The 22,561-nt window shown below is 40.0% G+C and overlaps 1 protein-coding gene across 2 annotated transcripts in view; it reads left to right on the top strand.

The window, feature by feature from the left end:
• The window catches only part of MYT1L (myelin transcription factor 1 like), a 162,895-nt gene that overhangs the window by 60,326 nt on the left and 80,008 nt on the right, over positions 1–22,561 (top strand). Inside the window, exons 6-8 of one of the 2 annotated variants that reach the window (XM_066640307.1) lie at positions 8,288–9,262; positions 17,430–17,564; positions 21,005–21,095. In XM_066640307.1, coding sequence (XP_066496404.1) covers positions 8,288–9,262; positions 17,430–17,564; positions 21,005–21,095 — 1,201 coding nt within the window. The remainder of the gene's footprint in view (positions 1–8,287; positions 9,263–17,429; positions 17,565–21,004; positions 21,096–22,561) is intronic. The other variant, XM_066640308.1, reaches the window with a different exon arrangement.

The raw sequence follows: 22,561 nt of genomic DNA on the forward strand, positions 1-22,561 counted from the left end.
ATCTTTTTTTTGAACAAGAAGAGAGAAAAATAAGAGGAAATCAGTAGTTAAAGCCCTACAGCATAGAACAGGAACTGAGTAATTTATGTGCAATTAAGAAGGTGTATCAGTAATACATGCTGCCCTGCTGAACAGGAAGCAATGAAAGTGGCAGAAGCTGTAAGGTAGAAACTACTTATTACCATTGTAGGCAGTCTTTGCTGAATAGGACAAGAGTTAAAAAAACAACAAAAAAACTCAAAAATACTCACCATGGAGTGTGAATTCCACTGCATGGAATTACCGTTTTTATTTCATTACATAATTTTAATTCCATTTCAGCTGCCTGCAAAACAACAGTGCCTCAGCAGCACTAATAGGCCCCAACAACCAGGGGTCCTGTATCCAAAAGGATGCAACAAAATATCTAGTGCGCAGGAATGTTGTATCACTTTATTCGTATTTGTGTTCTGAGGGTCTGTATGAAAATGTCATTAATTTAAGTTCATTTGAAGCATGTAGGTACCGTAATATAAGTTGAGCTCCTAGATTTTAAAACATTACCTTTCATCTGATATTTTGTGTTACCATCTATGGAGGTGTTACTTTTAAAGGTGTCACTTGCTAGTTACGGAGAGATGCTACAGATTGACATTTGTTCGCTTACCCGGGATAAGCCTCGATGTGTGGTGGGGTCTGCTCGGATTTGGTCTATGTGAACCCAAGCTGCAAGATCAGTCTGGGAAGGGGGTTTGGATTGGTCTGGGAAGGTGAATGCCACTGCCACCAAACCAGCCCCCTTTCCGGAGCCAATCTGCCTGCCCCCAACTCCCATTCCGCTGTCATTCCACCCTCCCTTCGTGAGCAGTTGGAGGCCTATAAATAGGCAGTTGCCACTGATGGAATGTTCTTTGGTGATTGGGCTGTTGGTGCCATATGAGGATTGGGCTGTTGGTAACATATTATAAACTAATAATTCTTATCTATGAAGTGGGTTTAAATCCATGTATCAAGAATATGTAGGGTACTTAATTTTTTTAGAGATACCCAAAGTTATTTGTACAGCCCCATCCTCACACAGAGGGAGCAGCTTTATTATAATGCAATATTATGCACGTTTTACTCAGAAATAAGCTCCATTAAATACAGTGGAACTTACTTCTGAGTAAATGTATATATGATTGTGCTACTAATTAAAATCACCAAAACCTCACCTAAGACAAAATTGGTGGTGAATTTGTGGAGTAGTGCTGAGATTTTTGACATTCAATAAGTAGCGAAAGTTGGGAGGGTGTCATCGTATCCTTAATTTTTCAGTAGATTTTCCCTTTTAAAAGCATATTTCAAAGCTCTTCAGGAGAAATTTATGGGGAATTTTGAGAGACGCCAAAAGAGTTTTGATAACCCAAATTTTTTCTTCCCCTTTTAAGAGATTTTGCCCTCTCCTAATATTAAGCATGTATGATCCATATGAAAATTCACAGTTGAAGAATACTGCTGAATTAAATAGTTGGTCTGACAACTAGAAGATATTAAATGTCAATTGTACAAGGAGGATTCTATAAATCTATTATCAAACAAATGACAGAAACATAATCAGAAAGAATTTCCAAACAATGTCTACTTATGGCCTAATCCTGTCCTGGGCCTATGGCTGCAGATCTCGCCATAAGTCCTACTAGGACCTACCATAAGTCCTGGCCCAGCACTGCAAAACTCACACCACTGTTGTGAACTTCAGGGTCACCAGTGCAAATGCCCAGAGGCCTTGTGCATGTGACACCAACCCACCCAGCCCATGTGAGAGCAGTGGGAATGGTTCAAGGGGATTGTGGCAGGGAGCAGGTTGAATCTGAATGAGAGATGGTTTGGGGTGGGGGGGGGGAGGATCTTGGTGGTAGCAACATGTGCCAAGATCCTGCCCCCCTTTACCTGGCCAGACATGCCCCTTGAGGCTCCTAAACAGCTGGCATAGGTCTGAGGAGACCCAGTAGCAGCCAGGGGGCTTATGGAGAGATAAATAAAAATGACTGTTACTTACCTCTCCCAGGTTGTCTGGTTATGCCCCCACAATAGCATGCAGCTCACACACCTCTAGCGGTGCTGCATCACACAAGTTGGTGCAGGATAGGTTTAGGCTGCCCTGGTGTTCCTGGTGTATCTCATTTGAACAATATAATGAAGTATATAATGAAATATGTATTTGAACAATATAATGAAATTGGCTCTATTTTACAAAGTACTTAAAAACTGACAGACAAAACTTATACATTTTTGGTGACATTAATTTGTTAAAATGACAACAATTCCTTACAGATTTCTAAAACAAACAAAAAAATTTTTTAACCCAAATTCTTAATGTTGCAAACATTTGTTTCTTAATAACCAAAAAAAACTTTCCAAGTCTTAGTAAACAAAGTATGATATCAGCAAACTGTATCACACCATCATTTCAAAAAACCTGCACTTATTTAGACCACTGAAATGGAAACTTCATTGCTTCTTTGTGCATGGCTTCTGCTTGGCTTCCTTACCTATAACAGAAGTCCCTTACTACCGCATCATATTGCATGTATCTCTGCTGAGATATTTCTCATGTTTTGTTGTCCATGCAATTTTTTCATCACCATTCTCCACTAGCTCAGTTTTTCAGTTCAAATAGCTCTCTCTGCAGATTAGGACTCTGAAAATTATGTCTGTGCAATAATTTCTGGCTATGATGATGAATGAAAAACAAAAAAAAAGATGTTTATGTGACAGAAGTTTAACATCATGCTTGTGACATGCAATGTGTTTCCATGGAGACACTTCAGCTTTCAGGGTCCTGATCCCATGGTATGAAAGAAATAGCTACTACATAGAAATAATACACGTTTTCTACAGATATAGTTGCATTTTTGTAAGGGAAGCTAGTTAAAGAGAAAATGCCAAGAGGAGAACTGAAGTTTGATTCAAATAATTTATTCCCTGCTTCCCTCATCTAAAATTTATACTTCATACTTTTCTTCTCCTCCACCACTTTTTTTTCTCTTTAGGGTTGAACGGGCAGGAGAGATGAAATGGATAGAACCAAACAAACAGAGTAAACAGTATTATAGTTACAGCTTTCACCCAGCATCACCAATACTCAGAAAGGAATTTACATGTCTTCACTCATACAGTACGTGACTCATATCTTGGGATTGGGTTTTTTTTTCACTGCCATATAGCCTATATAGGCAAAGTGTTGCATATCCTTCCCATTTGTTACCATTTTACATGGTCCCATTTTAAAAATTATATTCTGCCAACCACAACAATATAAGGGATCCAAAAGCATCGTTGCATCAATGACCAGTTTTGAGATGTGCAAATAAAAATGGAGTATGTCTATATGTGCAGATATCTAGTATGCTTTTAGATTTAGACAGATAATAGTTCAGAGAACCACAGAAGGCTGTCTATCTGACAGTACTGATCACCTATTAGAAAGGGAGAAGGAAGCACTTAGACAAATGCTTTTCTTCCTTTTCTCCAGCTGAGAGGTGACAGGTGCAATCAGAACCGACAGTGCTGACACACCTCAGCCAGCATGAATATGTTATTAATGTATGTTTAATCTCAAAACCCTGACGCACTGAATGCAGGAATTCTGCCACCTCCTACAAACAGAGGAATCCTTTTCACTGAGAGCAGTGGCTGCTTCTCTCCCTGTCTAGCAGGTGATCATTGCTGTCTGAATCAACAGGGCTGCTAACCACACCTCCAAACTGCAGGAGCATCATTTGTGCAACCCCAGAGGTTAAACACAAGGATCACCATCCTACTGCAAGCTGCAGCCTGACCTAGACACAGAAACCTGTAAATTGTCCTCTTCACATTAGGGAACTGGTGTTAGTTAGGTTTCTGAAAATAGCATTTTGTAGCAGCTCACAATTCTGTAATTGTTTTTGCAGTTCTTGTGTCTTCTTCAGTACCTTATATGGTAGTACAAGAATGTCAGCAATGATTATTCTGAATGTATGCCATTAATTTTCATGATTCTTACGGCCTGATCCTATCCACAGTGAGTGCCGGTGCAGCGGTTGCTGCGCTGGTACTGGCTGTCACGAAAGCACTGTAAAGCACTTTTTATTTTTATTTATTTTTCAAATTTTTATACCTGCCCTTCCTCCAAAGAGCTCTGGGCGGTGTACATAGCTACTTTCTTCCTTTTTTCCTCACAACAACCCTGTGAGGTAGGTGAGACAAAGAAAGTGACTGGCCCAAGGTCACCCAGGAAGCTTCATGACTGAGGGGGGATTTGACACCTTGTGAGGAAGAAGCGCCAGCAGGAAGGCCTGCGCCATCCTGTCAGTGCTGAATATTGAGGAATGGCTACTGTTAAGTATGGTACCAAGTACCATGCCAAGTATGGTGCCAAGTGGCAGAGGGCTAGAGGGGTGGCACAGATGCAGGGATGTGGTGTTTCAGGATGGGGAGGGGATGGTTCAGGCCCCTGAGGGGGGCAGGCATGGTGGAGGAAGCATCCATTATATCCTAACTACTGTCCTAGGCCTGAAAGCCCTACACCGGGCTCCTTGGATTTGCACCAGCGATTTTGCTGAGTGGTTTTGCCATTGCAGATTCAAGTCACCCCATTGGCCAGGCTAGGGCTTGAAACAAGGTGAGGGAACAAATGTTTCTTTTATTTGTTTATTTAAAAGATTTATATCCCACTTGAACCGTCTTCAAGGGCAGCCCCACATACAGTGTGTTACAATAATCTAGTCATGAAGTCACTAAGGCATGGACCACTGTGGTCAAGTCCAATCAACTCATGTACGACCGCAGCTGGCACACCAGCCAAAGCTGGGCAAACACACCCCTGGCCACCGCTGCCACCTGGCTCTCCAGGGAGAGCTGTGAGTCCAGGAGCACACCCATTCCTGCAGGGGGAATGCGACCCCATTCAGAGTGGGCAGATGACCTGGTACTTCCATCAAGGATTTCCTGACCAGGAGAACCTCTGGCTTGATTCAGTCTCAGTCTGTTGGCCCTCATCCAGACTCCAACCACCTCCAGACAGTGCTCTAGAACTTGCCTGCACGGGACGGCAAGGCAAGATAGAGTTTGATGTCAGCAGCATATTGGTGACACCCCACTCGAAATCTACAGATGATCTCCCACTGCAGTTTCATGTAGCTCTTCCCTTACCCCGAGAAGACATTGGGGTAAGATGCCCTGGATAGGGTGTGGGCCATGCACCCCCACTGCACCTATGCTGAATAGGATTGGGCTGCCATTCTGATATTTACAGTATTGCACTAGTTTCAGTAGTCTAAGGCCTACATGTTACCATTTCATTTTACCAAATGATCATTTGAGTGTATTGATTTTTATATTAGACTTTATCACACTTCATGCATCTGCTTTCTTGAACGCATCAGATTTAAAACTTTAAAATGGATAGCAGAAATGCATTCACTAGTTAGCCTTCTGCTATTAAGCCAAACTATGATGAACAACTTTTAGTGGAAATTTACGCAGCCGTTTTGTGTGAATTGTAATGTGGTGAAGTCATCAGAATGTGTGAAGCAGAATGGCTTCTCCGGGTTACCACACCTGCCAAATCTTAATTGACTTTATCATATCAGAACTGAACCCTAACTATAATGCATGATAAAATGGCAAAATATGTATGGAATCCAGCTTAATTAGATAAACCAATGGTTCCCAAACTTGGTTCCCAGCAGTGGGTCGTGACTTTATTTTTGGTGGGCCGTGAAACTGACAAGCTGATAACTGACAAGGAAAATGTATTCAATCCTATGGGAAATGAAATGGAGCAGCATGTGCACAATTGCTTATGAATGTCTTGTTTCTTGACAGTGCCTCGGCTCTTATTGAAGGTCAGGCAAAGAGGAATGCAGGGCCACCAGAATGGTCCCAATCTGATGAATGTGTAACTCAGCAAATACTCCAGAAGGCAGGCCTTCCCACCATAGTAGAAAGAATAAAAACAGAGGCTTGAGGAGCTGATAAATTGAATTTTTTTTTAAAGTCTTGTAAAGCTAGGTGGGTCCCAATAGAATGTTGTTTTAAAAAGTGGGTCCCACTGCTAAAAAGTTTGGGGACCACTGAGATAAACCATTAATATGGGACATGTGTAAGACAGGGACATGCAGTGTGGGGCAGAACCACCCCATTGGCATCCTCCGAAAATGGTCACAGCCTAACTCGGTGATTGTGCACATGTTCTGCCCGCTTACCCAGGTGCAAGTGGGAGTATTACAATCACCAGGTTAGGTTGCAGCCATTTTGGAAGATGCTGATGGGGCAGTTCTGCCTCACCTGTGGCCCCCAAACTGCACCTCCCCATGGTGTAAGAGGTGATGCAGATTATGCACTTAAATCTGCCATCATTCTAGAATTCCCAAACTGAATGAAGTTAACACTGATAAATGATTGGAATAAGAAATATTCAGCTTTATATTGTTTTTATCTCTTTCTTCCCAGTGATTTAGGGTGCTTAAAAAAAATTTCTGATGTTTTTTTATAAGCAAAGGCTAGTATATTGCACTGTAAGTAACCTGATATTTTCCATTTTTTTCTTTCTCCCATTCTTGTTCTCTTTTCTCCCTGCCCACATGTTCTCTTTTCTAGTACCAAATTCAGTGCCATCAGATTTGAAACTGTTATTCAATTATTGCAAAAATAATTTGAATACATATAATTGGATTAATTAGCTATTCTGCTAGCACAAATCAACATAGCTCTATTGACTTTCATTTTGACTAGTTGTGCTGTAGGTTTATTAGTCATTTCAATTACAACAAAAGAATATCCTTTTTAAAAAATGAGGAGGGGAGGATTCCTTCTCAGTTGTGATTGCAGCAAATAGGAAAAATATTCATCATTGTTCAGGATGAAATGTTTGTGGGGAAGGGTTTGTATATTGCAAGGGCACTCCTTGGTGTGCAATGTGTCACATCTGTTACACTCCTTTGAAGGATCCTGTCAGTGGGAGCCACACCACATACTGAGGGCAAATTATACCTTCTCCACAACAGTGTCCCGAGAGTTGTGCTTTTCCTTCTTGGACTTTTCCCTAAAAAAGACAAAGGGAGAGCTGCTGAACCAGAAAAAGGGAGAGGTGCTAAACCTCCCATCTAGTGAGCCCACCTGCCCTAGCTGTTGAGAATCAAACTTTTTCCAAAAAGCATAGCTGCATTTTGTGTGCTGTTTCTTGACTGACAGCAAAGTGTGTTGGTATATAAAAGGACTGGCTTTTATATAGACAGAGGATGTTCTCTGTGTAATGGAGAGGAAAACTACATTTCCTATTATGTTTATTAACTACAATGATTTGATGTGTTTTAAAAATGTGACAAAATTTCATTTCTGTGTTACTGCAAGCCTTTTTAGCAGTTCCAGCAGGCATGACGGAATAAAGTTATCTGTTATGCAATAGTTATAGGAGCAGAGATATCAACAAGACATCATCTCTGATTATTTAGCACACATGATTATAAGCACTCACCAGAATTTAGCAAGTGCATTCTAACATTGTAAAAGGTAGTTTTTTTTTAATACCACGGAAAGTATAGATTGTTACTTGCTTTATTTGGACATACAGTTAAAATGCTTGCGTATGATGCATGTGTATGTCTTTTTATGCTTGTCTTTTAAAATTATGTATTGAGATATGCAACAGAATCCAACATTCAACTTCTAATTATTTGAAACATCCATTAGTTTGTGTTTCCCCTATTGCCCCATGTCCTCCAGGTCCTCTGGGAGAATGTGGTTGTATTGCATATGATATAATTAGTGTGTTTGGTGCTTATATGAGTAACCTTCTTTGATGTGTATAAAAAAAATCCCATAGTGCTAACTCCTGTTCCATCTGCTGTGTTAGGAAAAAAATAGGACTGGAGCTAGTCAAAGAACACACACAATAGCATGAACAATGTAATTACTCTGAAGCTGTAAATAAGAAAGAAAAGGTGAATATAAAAGTTTGCAATTATTTTAGAATATAATCTCAAATACTAAGTTTGCAGGAAAGCATGTTTGCTATGGCTACCAGTAGTTTATTGGGCAGTTAGTAAAAGAAGATAATTAATGCCAATGTATAACAATGGCCTATTCTTAATTCCAGAGTTCAAATGTAAACTCATATTGGTTTCTTAGTGTTTCAAAGCTACTGTATGCTAAGGAATAATTGAGAGACAGTTTGTGTTCTCTTCTGTCCATGCTACTGCAAAAACAGTTCCAGTTCTAGCCACTTCTTTCTTTTCTTTTCCATTTCTCTTTCTTTCTTTGTTCCTTTTTTTGTTCTATGCAGAAGACCATCAAATGAATTGTCACAATACTCGAATGCAAGACACAGAAAAAGACGATAACAATAATGATGAGTATGATAATTATGATGAACTGGTAGCCAAGTCATTATTAAATCTTGGCAAAATTGCAGAGGATGCAGCATACAGAGCCAGGACAGAATCAGAAATGAATAGCAATACATCTAATAGCCTGGAAGATGATAGTGACAAAAATGAAAACGTTGGTCGTAAGAGTGAGCTGAGTTTAGATTTAGACAGTGACGTTGTTAGGGAAACTGTGGACTCCCTGAAATTGTTAGCACAAGGACATGGTGTAGTGCTTTCAGAAAATGTTAACGACAGAAATTATGCAGACAATGTATCACAGCAAGAAAATAGGAATATGAACTATGGAATGCTAGGAAAGCCTACAAACAATGGGCTTACAGAAAAAATGGTGGAAGAGAGTGACGAGGAGGTGTGTCTCAGCAGCTTGGAGTGCTTGAGGAACCAATGCTTTGATTTGGCCAGGAAGCTCAGTGAGACAAACCCACAGGAAAGAAATCAACAGCAAAACATGAATTCTCGCCAACATACCAGACAAGAAGATGATTTTCAAGGAAGGACACCTGATCGGAATTATTCTGATATGATGAACTTAATGAGACTTGAAGAACAGTTGAGTCCCAGATCTAGAACTTTTTCTAGCTGTGCAAAAGAGGATGGCTGTCATGAAAGAGATGATGACACCACCTCTATTACTTCAGATAGATCTGAAGAGGTGTTTGATATGACAAAAGGAAACTTAACACTACTTGAGAAAGCTATTGCTTTAGAAACAGAAAGAGCAAAAGCCATGAGAGAAAAAATGGCAATGGAAGCTGGACGGAGGGATAGTATGAGATCATATGAGGAGCAGTCTCCAAGACAACTTTCTGGAGATGACAGGAAATCTAAGTCCAGCGACGGCCATGTCAAAAAGCCATATTATGGTAAAGGTAATATTTCTATCTAATGTATGTTGTATTACAGTGAAGTATGGGATAATTGTTAACTAATCATGCATTTGACTATGTTGTTATGAAAGAAAAATAGCTCACTATAAGCTTTTCAGAACATACAGAGTATTTAAAAGTAACGTCATTTGTCTTTAGGTAGAAAAATGCACCATTTCAGAAGAGACAAAGCAAATAAGAGACCATGCTGAAAGAAGCGAAGGTTATCCTAAAATGTTGGGTGTGTTTTGTGATTCTGGTTATTATTTGAAAATGAAGGGTGATACATTTGACATGAATTGAGTTAAATAGTGGAACATGATGTAAGGCAAGGTAAATACATATTACACAGTTTGGACTGTGTGGGTGGCATCCTGATTTATAAAAGGCGACTATTGATGAACCTTCTCCAAGAGTTGCCTGATAGAAATTGAACAGTATCAGAATGACCGATAACATAAGATAGGGGCAACGACTGCACATTAAATAGTAAAGTAATGGAAACCATTTGCTATGCAAGGCATGCTATGGCCTGGGCTGAGATCAATAGCAATTTCTTTCTTATATGCATTCCACTTCACTGGTTTCATTCCTTTGTGGAAATAGTTAGGTACTGCCTTCACAATAATCCAATATATAAAACAAAGACCAAAACTTAAATAATTATCCTAAAGTTTTATGCATATAGCATGTAAATATAAAAAAAATTCTATCTTAATGAGTCTACACTCTTGTAACTGTCCCCAATAGTTGCTAAACTATTGGCTATTCCTTGCTAACTGGGTAAGAGGCACTTTTTCAAGTGGGTGCTCCTCTTTTATTTAGCAGGGGGAGAGTAACTGGCCCTCCTCACCCCAGCAGTGTCTTTTCTAGTGGCTGTCTGCTGGTGTTTTGCATCTTTTAGATTGTGAGCCCTTTTGGGACAGGGAGCCATTAGTTATTTGATTTTTCTCTGTAAACCGCTTTGTGAACTTTTGTTGAAAAGCGGTATATAAATACTGATGATGATGATGATAAACACTTTTTACTTCAACTAACTTTAATAGGAGTTGAGCAAGCCACATCGCTGTGAATAACATTGGTGGTTATGGATGATGCTATACTTCTCATAACACCATTTCATTAAATTGTTATGCTGCATTTTTATATTATGAGCTTGATAACAGGACTGTAAATTTTACTGTAAATTTTACTTATGAGATTAAGGGCACAATCCTAACCCCTTATGTCAGTGTTTTCCAGCACTGACATAAGGGCAATGCAGCTCTAAGGGAAGGGAACAAACATTCCCTTACTTTGAGGAGGCCTCCATGAGTGACACCCAACTGCAGGATGCAGCACATGCCCCATTGGCTCCACTATGCCAGTGCTGGAAAGTACTGACATAAGGGGTTAGGATTGTGCCCTAAAATATTTTCAATATCTCAGATAGTTTTTTAAGTAGTTTGTAAGAGGGACGCGGTAGCTCAGAGGGTTAAACCACTGAGTCGACAAGCCTGTTGTTTGTCAGTTTGAGCTCCCATTTCTTGTCCCAGTTCCTGCCAACCTAGCATTTCAAAAGCATGTAAAACTGCAAGTAGATAAATAGGTACCACCTCAGTGGGAAGGTAACTGCGTTCCATGTGCTGAGGCATTTAGTCATGCCGGCCACATGACCACGGACAACGCTGACTCCTTGGCTTAGAAATGGAGATGAGCACCGCCCCTAGAGTCGGAAACTGTTAGGCTGAACGCCAGAGGGGGAACCTTTACCTTTACCTTTACCTTTTTAAGATAAAGAAAAACCTAAATATTCATCTATTCTTACTCTTATTATTAATAAGAATATTTGTGTACCTCTTTTGTCTACAAAAATGTTCACAAAGCAATTTACAGAAAAAATCAAATGACTAAATGTTTTCCTGTCACAAAAGGGCTCATAAACTAAAAAGATGCAGAAGAAACACCAGCAAATAGGCACTACAAATGACAGTCTGCTGGGGTGAATAGGCAGTTACTTTCCCCCTGCTAAATAAAAGAGAAGCACCACTTGGAAAAGTGCCTCTTTTACACAAATATGGCAAAAATTGTTTTCTTGCATTCCAGTATTTAACTAATGTTCTATAACACTACCTGAGCTGATTCACACAGTCCATTTTTGGTACATGCACCACTCCTGAGCACACATCTGTATGAACAAATGTATTATATGAACAGGTCAATCATAAATATTGTCAGTGGTAGTTCATATGATTGTGATGAATGTTGTCAGCAGTCTAAATCAGCAGTCTTCAAAGTTGGGACTGCTGCATTCCAAAAAACAGTCCCCAGCATAACCAGAACTTACTGTTCTGCTGGGCAGCCCAATATCATTGCCTCCTTTCTCCCCCAAAGTTCACACCACCCAGCCAGAAATTCAGACAGTGTCCAGATGTGTCTGGAAATCCATTTGTCGAGAAATCCAGATACAGAACCTGCAGGGGCAGCAGGAGCAGCTGGGGGGAACATGGAAGCAGCTGGGCAGCACGAACTTTGGGGAGGTCGGAGGTGGCAATAACAGGCTCCTCTATGGAACGGTAAGCTCCATTCATGCAGGGGAAGGGTTTGCATGGGCACAGGATTGAGCCCATGGGCCAGAGTTTGCCACCCGCTGGTCTATCATGGAAATGTCTTCTGGCCTGACTCACACATCACATTTCTCCATACAAATTCACACTCTAGGATGGTCAGAAATGCTCACATTTTCAGACAACTCCCCCCCCCAATTGTCCATTTACAGAAAAGTGCAATATTCATGTTATTTATTATTGCAATTAATTTTTAAAAAGTGTTTTTGTACTGTGTGAACTAGCTGAGAAATTGGGGGGGGGAATCTGTTTTATTCAATGGATATTTTACTACTTTTTATATTAGTAGCCATCTCTTACTTGGTTAATAGGTATCCTTAACCAAACCTAAGATAATTAAACCATTCACCATTAAACCTGGTACAGAAAAGGAAGTTCCTCCATCTGTAACTTCTTACAAGTTTGAATGAGTGCTGAAGATAAGGACCATAGGCTGCTCCTAGGCATGAAACTGAAAAAAAAATGGGCAAAGTTTATTCTGAAATTTGGGAAACAATAACCTTTCTTTGTTTGCGGGAACAAATAACTCTATACCTTCTTAGCTGGGTTTGAAAGTTATAAAAAGAAAATGAATGCTAGGTTTTTCTTTTATCATTCATCATCAAGTATACATGAAATTCTCCCACCCTGCTCCCAATATGTCAGCAGACTTCTGGAAGAGATGAGTGGTACATGTCTCAGGAAATATGCTCACATCTAGGAAAGTAGGAGCATCAAAAGGAATGCACAATAATTCCTGTTCTCTTATGTTTGTGAGCTCTGTGGTGCATCCCTATAATGAATGGGAGAAGACATCTCCTTTTCCCCTGCAAAATTGCACCCATCATGGTGATACTGCAGCAGTGACAATTATACCAACAAATGGAAAGAAATCCCTGCTTAATCTGAAATTAAAGAAAAATATTTATAATAATTAGATATTCATAATGTTGAATTGAATACCCAAATGCCAATAATAAAACTCTGCTTCAGTATTTTCTTCAGCAAGACTAGATCAATCTATTTCTATTTGTTTTCTCCTTTTATGGACCAGAGAATAGTATTGGTAAATTTCTGTGTAGTCACCCTGAAAGAAAATAGAGATTATGATAAATGTTTCTGACTTGGTTTGGCCTAATTGACTTCTTGACATAAACTTTGTTGTTGTAAGTAGGCAAGTCTGTTGTAAGTAAGCTTACTTACCATTCAAGTAAGCATGGATTCTTGTATGGTTCAGCTCTTCAGGTAGCAATAATTCAGTAGTGCACCATTGATGTTGATGAATTTACTCACATGTATTATCTTCTACTTAAATTCTGCTCTGTATTTTATTGTGTTAACTGGCTCTGTCATGTTGCTTTTCAATATTGTCATGTGAAATAGCAGTGACCAAACACAATGCAATGTCTCTTTTTTGGGACAATTTTTATAACATTTCAAAGGGCTTTCTGCAAAGAGTTGTAGAAAGCTTTATGTATGCAAATGGATGGTATGGCAATCAAGAGGTTATATCACAGGCTGTAAGTATAGACAGGCACCTGAGTTCTATTCCCAGCTCCAACACTGATTTCTTCTGTGGTCTTGGGTTTAATACTATGCATCAGCTTCTCAGAGTGGAAAGACATAATTGCTTACACAAGGCACTTTAATGTCTGTGTAGCTGTATAGGGACTTTGGAGTCAATAACAAGCGTTACACTTTATAGCATAAGATGTAGTAGCACATATCACATGTGAAGACTTGTCCTCAGCCAAACTCAAATGTCTGGATTAGAGGAGGCCTGCACAAATTGTGACCCACTAAATCAAATGTGCCCCCCACTCAGCAATGTGCCATAGCCAGCTAGCCTTCCTGTGCTTGTAGCCTCCCTGTGTGTTCCAGTTTTCAGCAAGCAACAAAAGCATAAGACATATCCAGTTCCTGGGGCGCTCCTTACAGGTCTGGTTGGCTACATTCAGTCAGCCAGGTGTGGAAGCCTGCGTAGCTGAGGCAGAGGAGGGGTGGAGCTGTCTATGTGTGGCAGGGATCCAAAACTCACCATGTAAGCTGGCCCTCCCCCTCGCTCTCAGGCTATTCTGAGGAGCAAAAGCAACATAGAGGCATCTCCTCCATGTTGCTTTTGCCCCCAGACAGGCTCTGAGAGCAAGGGGGGCAGCTTACACGGCAGGTTTTGGAATCATGCTGCACTTACAACTCTGCCCCCCCCCCTACTACTGGAAGCCTGTCATTGATTGGTGCATGGTAATTTAAATTGAGAGTGCAGTCACTGCCAGATCATGGGAAAAGATTCATGAGAAACTGCTGGTGCTGCATGTACAGGTGGACTGATTGAATGCTGCCCTCATTGGGTGAAGTGACAAATAGGCTCTGACAACTAACGCTTATGAGCTGGCAGCCAATTCATACTGAGACACAGAGCAGCTGCCGCGTGCCAGGACTTCCTGTGCACCAGCCTTGAACTGAGGATCAGTTTGCAGTTTATCGATAATTGGAAATATGTTAGTAAAATCTAATTTTAATATGAATGTTTGAAATCCTTATAGTAGAATATTGTCTTATTGTTGCTGCTTTACCTACTAAAAGACAAGTGCCTTAAATCTCTTTGAGCTGTGAAACAAATAAAACTGGAGGTAAATTGATATCCATTATACAAGAGACAATAGAATAATAACAGTCTGTCGAGAGGCAGTGTCAGTGCTCGAACAAAGGGATGGTAAGATCAAGTTCAAATGCATAGGGGTAACAGACAGTTTTTGTATTGCTGCAATAAGGATGAATTATAGCATGTGAATTACTGAGGTTTGTTGGCTTTAGTTTTAAAAGACTCAAGAACGTTATGAGTTATATTTGCATGTATTCTGTTAACTATAAAATAGTCCTTGTATTCAAAACTTTGCAACTGTGATGAATGATGTGCATGATGTGCTGATTTAGGGCTCCTTTACACAATCAAGACAGAATTTGTTGCCTCAGGATAGTTATCCTGAGATAACCACCTTCACCGGCCATCCTTGATGATTTAACAGTTACTATTTTTCTCTGTATGCCTGAGAACTGCTGCACATTTTACATTTTTTTAAAGTGCAAAACATCTTTCAAAAAATGAAAAGTGTGAATGCAGCCAATATTTGTGTAGGTGCACCTGCAAGAACAGTAGCTGCAGCTATCTCTTGAGTGTATAGTTGGCAGGATAGCACATCCAGCTTTGCCATCACATGATTTGTGGGATGGTCCTGAGATGATAACCCTGATATTGTTTACATAGTCATTTATCTGAGAATAAAGGAGTGGTAAGTAATGGGGCCTAAACTCGCTGGCATTATTGACTTGCTTTCAGCTGACTTCACCATCTGATTCTTGCACGCATAACCAGAGAAGAGGTACTAGAATGCCCTCCCCCTTTCGTCAGTTGGAATGTTGGCGATCTTTCCCAATGTTCCATTCGCATTTGCTCTTACTCTTTCCTCTGCACTTGGCAGAGGGGAAGAAAGGTTATAGAAGTCAAATCCCCTCTTGGAGAGCCTGTTTCTTTCTCTTTTTGCATTGCTTTGCCATCACTCATTACAAATTCCTATCTTGGTTAGGGTCAAAATAATGTGATGATATTGGTGCCAATAGCAGCTTCCCTCCTGGGACAAGGAGCTGCTGGGTAGGGGGTAATTTTTCTTTGGGACCACAACATGGAGAGGAAAAGGCTAATCCACACCCCATCCTGTGTTCAACAATGGACACACAATGACACTTCTTAACATTGAACATAGTTTGCCCATATCAGTCAAAAGTAATAGTGGCCAACCTGCTCCAAATCAGCCTCAAAACAGGACTAAAAATAGAACTATTCACACACATGCCCCTTTGAAAAATAGCTTGGGGGATTTTCAAATCCAGTTCTGAACATTTTTTGAACTTTTGTTGTGAGTTATGTCACTGAGGGCGCAACCTAACCAACTTTCTAGCACTGACATAGCTGTACCAAAGTGGTGTGCACTGCGTCCTGCAGTGGGGAGGTATTCAAGAAGGCCTCCTCATGGTAAGGGCATGTTTGTTACCTTACCTTGGGGCTGCATTGCAACTAGGTCAGTGCTGGAAAGTTGGTTAGGATTGTGCCCTGAGAGTGTGACAAGAGTCCGATCTCTCCTGCAATCTCTCCTGCAATCCTTCTGTAAATGTGCAACACCTGCCTGTCTCCCCTTCTCAGTTCCCTTCCTTCTACACTTAACTTCCTTGCTCCTCTGATACTCTCAAGGAAATGGAGAGATAACTCTCTTCCCTTGCCTTTCTTTATCCCTGTCGCACTGGGGTGACTTCATGACAGATGCAAGGACCATTTTATCATTTTTCCAGTACTACTGACTTGCGTCACAAATTTTAGGGTGACCTAACTCGCCTATATTTTGTGACCCTTAGCTATTATTATTAGAAGGCTATGGGTAACATAGCTAAATTTGGGGGATAGGAAGAATCACAGTGGTGCTTATGGATTTAATTAAGGGCCTCCTCTATCTTCCTCCGTAACTTGAGCACTGACCCAACCAAGCATGGGCTGGTGCAGCATTGCACCAATACCCCTTACTACCAATGCTGGGGATGGGGTGGTTCAGAGGATCAGTGAAAAAGCAGTCAGATAATAAAATCTTTAAAGGGAAGAAAGAAAAATGACCCTGATTATCCATCTCTTCCCCATCATTTTGCTACTCTCCTAAATTCATCCTTCGACTATGTATGCAAATCAGGGTTTGAATTTAGCTCTGGGTAATCCCAGGATATGTGATTGTGTAAACAGGAAGGCTAGAGTTATTTCAGTACCAGCAAAAACACACACACCCTTTGAAAATTACATTTAGAATTCCATTTCCAATTCAGGAGGAAATTCAGCCATAACTCTGTTATTTTCTTGGCAGAAAAATATTCTTAGATGAAGAAAAATCACTTTCATTGGCTTTTGTCAAAAGGAAGCAGCAGCAGTAGAAAGTCACTTCCTTTGAATGTTATGAATATTCAAAAATTATAAATATGTGACTGTCATGAGTCAAACTAAAAGCATTTACTTTAAAAAAATGTATATAGTAAGTATTCATGGAAAAGAAACGCACTTTTATGTAAGTTCTGATATTCCATAACAAACATTTGAGAAACCCATGTTGTCCATTTTAGAATGCTATTGAAAAAAGAATTCATTTGCATTGAATCTTTGAACAGTTTGGTGAGGAGCTGGGCCCACTCTCATCGGGACTCTGAATTCCTCCTACAGTAATCCATAGACTGCAATAAATGAGGTAAATAGTACAAAAACAGAAAGGAGTCAGTTTGCATCCTATAGCTGATGCTTGACAGAAGTGGTGTGGCTTTGATGACGGAAAGTCACTATTTATTACCATTCAAGTTTGGGGATGGCTGTGATCATAGGTCCTGCGGTATGGAAGAGGAGAAGGAGAAAAAAAATGTTTAAGCAGTAGCAGATGTGTTTTCTTCCAGTGTTCTTTAAGAACATTTTCCAAAGAGTAACTGATTTCATTAAATGAACCTTCGTCCATTTGGAAATCTGAAAAACATCATTCACGTGACACATTTGTTGTAAATTATAGATCCCTCAAGAACAGAAAAGAAAGAAAGCAAATGCCCTACCCCTGGGTGTGATGGAACTGGCCATGTAACGGGGCTTTACCCCCATCACCGCAGTTTGTCAGGATGCCCACACAAAGATAGGGTCCCTCCAGAAAGTAAGTCCACATTGTTTCATGGAAACTGGGGATAAAACTCCACACAAATTTTTCTAGCATGCATTAAGAAGCTTTTTCTTTTTTATTTTTCTCCCATTTTCCAGTATGATATGTCTCAATTTAGCAACCTGTTTTTATGTTATAATTGCATTTTTTTCTTTATTTTATCATTCTCACATCTATACTAACCTTTATGCTTGAAGGAAGATGTTTTAAAGCTGTATTCTTTGATTCTGATAGTGTTAGGCTATTTGTCGACAGTTGCTTTCTGTTCATGTAACAGGTTTTTCCAAACTAAACAGTACTGCTTTTAATTTTTAGTAATTAAAATTTAGTCACCTCCTGAAGAGGGTCTCTATTATTCAAACATAGGAGCAACTGTTCTTTTTGAGTTTGAAAAATGTGAAGTTGAATTCATTTAAATTAAGAAATACATCTAAATTTGTGAGCAATTAATTTGAGTATTTGACCTTTAAAAAAAAGGCAGTCGAGTTGCTCACAATAGTACAACTTTCTGTGTATGGATGTTCATGTAAAACTGCTGCAGTTGTATAATGGGGATAAAAGAGGAAGAGAAAGAAATATGTTAAGAAGCAGCTACCGTAGACAATAGTCTTTGATTAGGAGGGCTAGCCTGTACAAGTACTTGAAGAAGGCACTAAATGGATTCATTCTGTGGTGGGTTTTAAGGTTAGTTTTTAATCTATTATCAAAATAAGGTTTCCGGTCACTGAAGCATAGTGGTTTCTTAAAGCTGAAATATGTGGAATGTATCCCAGGAGGATGACAAAATCAGCATTCCTGTGGTAACTTGTCTACTACTTTGTCATTATACCTAGGGCGACTCACCACGTGATGCAATAGCATCACATTGTGACTTTCCTTGTCCCCATACACCATATGTCATATTATAAGGAAACTGCCTTCACTTGTGTCACACAGTTGGAGGCAAGTATGTTAGATAGTTCCTCTACATACAGTAAGGTACTGAGCGTATTCATTTCCACTGAATGTGCTGAGGAGTTCTACTGTAGTTCAGAGACCAATGAAATAGTTCTTAAGAAAGAAAGAAATGAGCAAATAAAGCAGTAGTGAAAGTGGAGGGACAGAGAGAGATCCTTTGAGAAACATTCGTTTTGGCCCCCAGCTCACATAATCTGGAGAACATGGTGTGAGGACTTCATCCATATTGTCCTTTTCCCAGCAGAGTAGACTTCCTTTTTTAAAATAATGGTCATGGAAGGGGAAATCCCCTTATGGAAACAACAGCACATCTCAGCTGGTATGTGAATTTAGTTGATCAAAGGGATTCAATTTTCAGTTTAGCAAGGCCTATAATTTTCTCAAACGCAAGTGTTTACTCAGTTGCTCAAAGCAGTTCATCTTTTTTTCTCTAAATGGTAAACATAAAGAATTTAGGAAATGTTACCAATCAAAGAAGAATATAGCTTTAAACTGTTTGCATGTTCAGTAGTGACAAAAGTGAAAAAGGTGAGCTCATCTTTTTTTGTTTTGTTTTTCTTGACTCCTGCAGTGCTGGGCTTGTAAAGCATGTTTCAAGAACAGCTTTGAGTAGCAGGAATTCCAAAGTGAAACTTTCACATCTTTAGTACACTGCTAGTGGTGTGGTGTTGGTGATGAATGATGGTGGTTGTGTGACTATTCTTTAAATCAATGCGTACAGGTTCCATTCCTGATGTCCTTGGCTTGGGAGTAAGCATTAAACATGTTTTCAAGATTGATTCCTTTGAAAGGTAGCATAATTCTGCTTTATTCACCATTCATTGGTAATATGGATTCAAACATCTTTCATGTCACAGGTGTGTGTGCATACATTCACATATGGCACACACACACACACAGAGGTTACATCCTATTTTTCTTCATACACTAAAAAATAGTTAATAGTTTAGCACATAAATTGTTAGTTGAAATGAACTGTAAGTTTTTAGCTTCTATTGAGTCAGTCCAAAGTCCATGTTGTTATATTCTTTCACAGGGTACTCTCAAGGCAAGTACCCAACAAGGATCTGTAGGATCCTGACATTTCAAATCCCTTATATAGAAAAGACGGGATGCAAAGTACAAAATATGCCTCCTGCCACTGAGTTGCAAACCCTCCTCTGAGCTTGCTTTGTGATGCAGTGTGACAGCAACTCTGTTGTTTGTTAGACCTATGACTTCTTATATTCATAATGAATTAGTCCACCAACCTCTTGACTTTAAAAACTGCTCCCATTCCTTTATTTCTATTCGTTTTCATTTTTTACTCATTATGATTTATTAAGGGCAGCAGACAGCTAAAAAATTAATAATAGTAATTCCATTCAAAATTTGAACTGTAACTACCTTTGAACTTTAACGAAATGGGCAGTCCAATCCTGAGCTGCCCAGAGAGTGGGGCTGCCGTGGCTGCCGTGGCATCCAGTGTGCCCCAGGCAGCCACTTCCGCTTCCTTGGGAGAAAGGAACCTTTGTCCCCTTCCCCCCAGTAAGGGAAGTAGCTCCGCAATGGGGCTACTTGATTCTACGGCAGCTCTAAAGCTGCTGCAGAATCAAAGAGTTCCGTGTTACACGGCCTGACACAGAGTTCAGGATCCAGTGGTCCTGCCCTTCTCTCACCCCGCCCCCAGAATGCCTCCTCCCTGTCCTCACCCAGCCCTCCCCCATCTCCCTTCACCCCAGAACGCCTCCTCCCCACGCCTACACCTACCTCACCGCCTCCTGGCGGTTTGGGCAACCGTGAAGTGGTGGAGCACTGGCTTTCCACTGGTGCTAGCCTTGTGCTCTGGGCTAGTTTTGGTGCTGGGCCGGCACTAAACCTCGCAAACGTGCCTTATGGCACATTTGCGACAGTGTGCACTGGCGTGCAGAGCTCAAGATTGGACTCTTAATCCTGTGTAAGTAAGGCAGTTGTGAGGCTCGGAACCAACTTCCATGACTGGGTTTCAGATCTCTCTCATGCCCTCCCTTGACTGCTCTGGGGTGAATTTCTTGCCTCAGAACTCACATACATTTTATGTTGTACTGATTCTGGCTACCTATATTGTGTACATAATTTCTGATGGTATACCTGCCTATTAAAAATAGCTTCCAAAATACAGTTTTCCACTGTGCTGTTCAGTGCTTTTGCTCAGTGCTTCTGTATGCAGCCTCCTGCTTCACTGTCACACCAGAGACACATTAACTGTTAGACTCCTTGCCCTCCATAACTGTTAATGTATTAACATCATCCTGTGTTAATGAGTATAATACCACAACACCTCTTTCCCTCACCAGGCTTTATTGGCTATACTTGTCACGTGTCTATTTTCAGGAATGCTGGTCATTAATGAATCTTGCTTTGTACTAAAATGGCTTCCTACAAACTGGGACTTGAAATCTGTTTCTTCTTCTTGTTGTTTCCACACTCTGCTGTTTCCTTTCCTTCTCCTTGCCAAGTTCTTGCCATGCATGAAAACGTTCTTAAGTGTCCTACACCGGGTTGCACAGGCCGGGGCCACGTTAATAGCAACAGGAATTCTCACAGAAGGTAAGAATGTACTTGCTGAGCTATACCGTAGGCGGATACAATTTCATGGCTGCAGCACCACTGAACATCTCCTTAGATAGATATTAGAGGGGTGTGTGTGTGTGTGTGTGTGTGTGTGTGTGTGTGTGTGTGTGTGTGTGTAAATGCAAATGCTTTGGGCTGTTTTTTAACAGATTGATGATGTTTAACTTGATTGTGTTTTACGGCTTATTGTATGTGAGGATTAACTTTGGGGCACAATTAATTCAAGTAATAAGCAAAATTTCAAGGTTTATTGCTGTTTGCCTACATTTGACTTTCTTCATCTGGGATTGTATAAATTGCAAGTTTACATTACTTTTGCAGACTATTGGGGTGTCACTTTAGAAGGGAGCTAGTCATCCCCACCTGAATTTCCATATTCTTCAGCTATATCTCTAGTTTTCAAGGAATAAAAGTAACAACAAATGTTCTTAGAATGCACTTCTGCTTTGCAATTTAAACTTCTATATATCTTTTAAAAAGGTCTCTTATCCTTGCTAGGAATCCTGATACCCCTCCATACTGAAATTTTTCCCCCAATTAATTATCTTCTCAAATGGCATCCCAGAGAATGCACTGAAGACAGTTAAAGAGAATACATAATCATAACCATGACAAAAGAGTAATTCTTTTACAATGCAATTTTATGAATATCTACTCTGTAGTATGTCTCATTGAATTCAGTGAGATTTACTCCCAGGTAGATGTATAGATGTATATTGCAGCCTAGCTCTAGAAGCTTTTTATTGCATGTATGTGTGACCTTTCTTCCATGGTGGAACTCGAGGCAGTATACATGGGGTTCCCAAATGGTCTTGCATTCAGGCACTTAAATTGGAGTTTTTCCATTAGGGTTTTTAATTGGTTTTTTTGTTTCCCCATGTTATTGTTCATTGTTTTTATTGTGTTTTTAGATAGTTGTAAGTCACCTTGAGTGCCCTTACTGGGAAAAAGATGGGGTAAAAATCAATTAAATAAATAATAAAGAAAGAAAACAATTAAATTCCTACTCCAAGGTCATATGGTAGTTTTATTTCATTTTATAGCCAGATAGGTAAAAAAAAAAAAAAAAGTTGGAGGAAGAAGGTACAGGAAACTATATCAGCTGTTTACTGTAGCTGTTGCTTTGATCACTGGGGAAAAGCTTAAGGGCATTTAAGTTTATCTTTTTCATAGCCTGAAGCTATAGAACTATTAGAACCTCTCTTTGAAGATTCATGGGCTTAGGGACATCAAGGAGTATTATCTGGAGATCCCTTTTTCACTTGCATCATTAGAGTCATACCACCCTGTCTCTTCTCCCCAAAAGATACCTACTTTGAGACAGAGAGCTACTGACTATCAATAACTTTTTAAAACAATATGCTTTCATGTAAGAATAGCTATGATTGAAAAATTTGAATTATCATGCCACCTTACTGCCTGCCATAGATGTGCAGGGAAGT

Source organism: Tiliqua scincoides, chromosome 1 (genome assembly GCF_035046505.1).
Source record: "Tiliqua scincoides isolate rTilSci1 chromosome 1, rTilSci1.hap2, whole genome shotgun sequence".
NCBI classification, from domain to species: Eukaryota; Metazoa; Chordata; class Lepidosauria; order Squamata; family Scincidae; genus Tiliqua; species Tiliqua scincoides.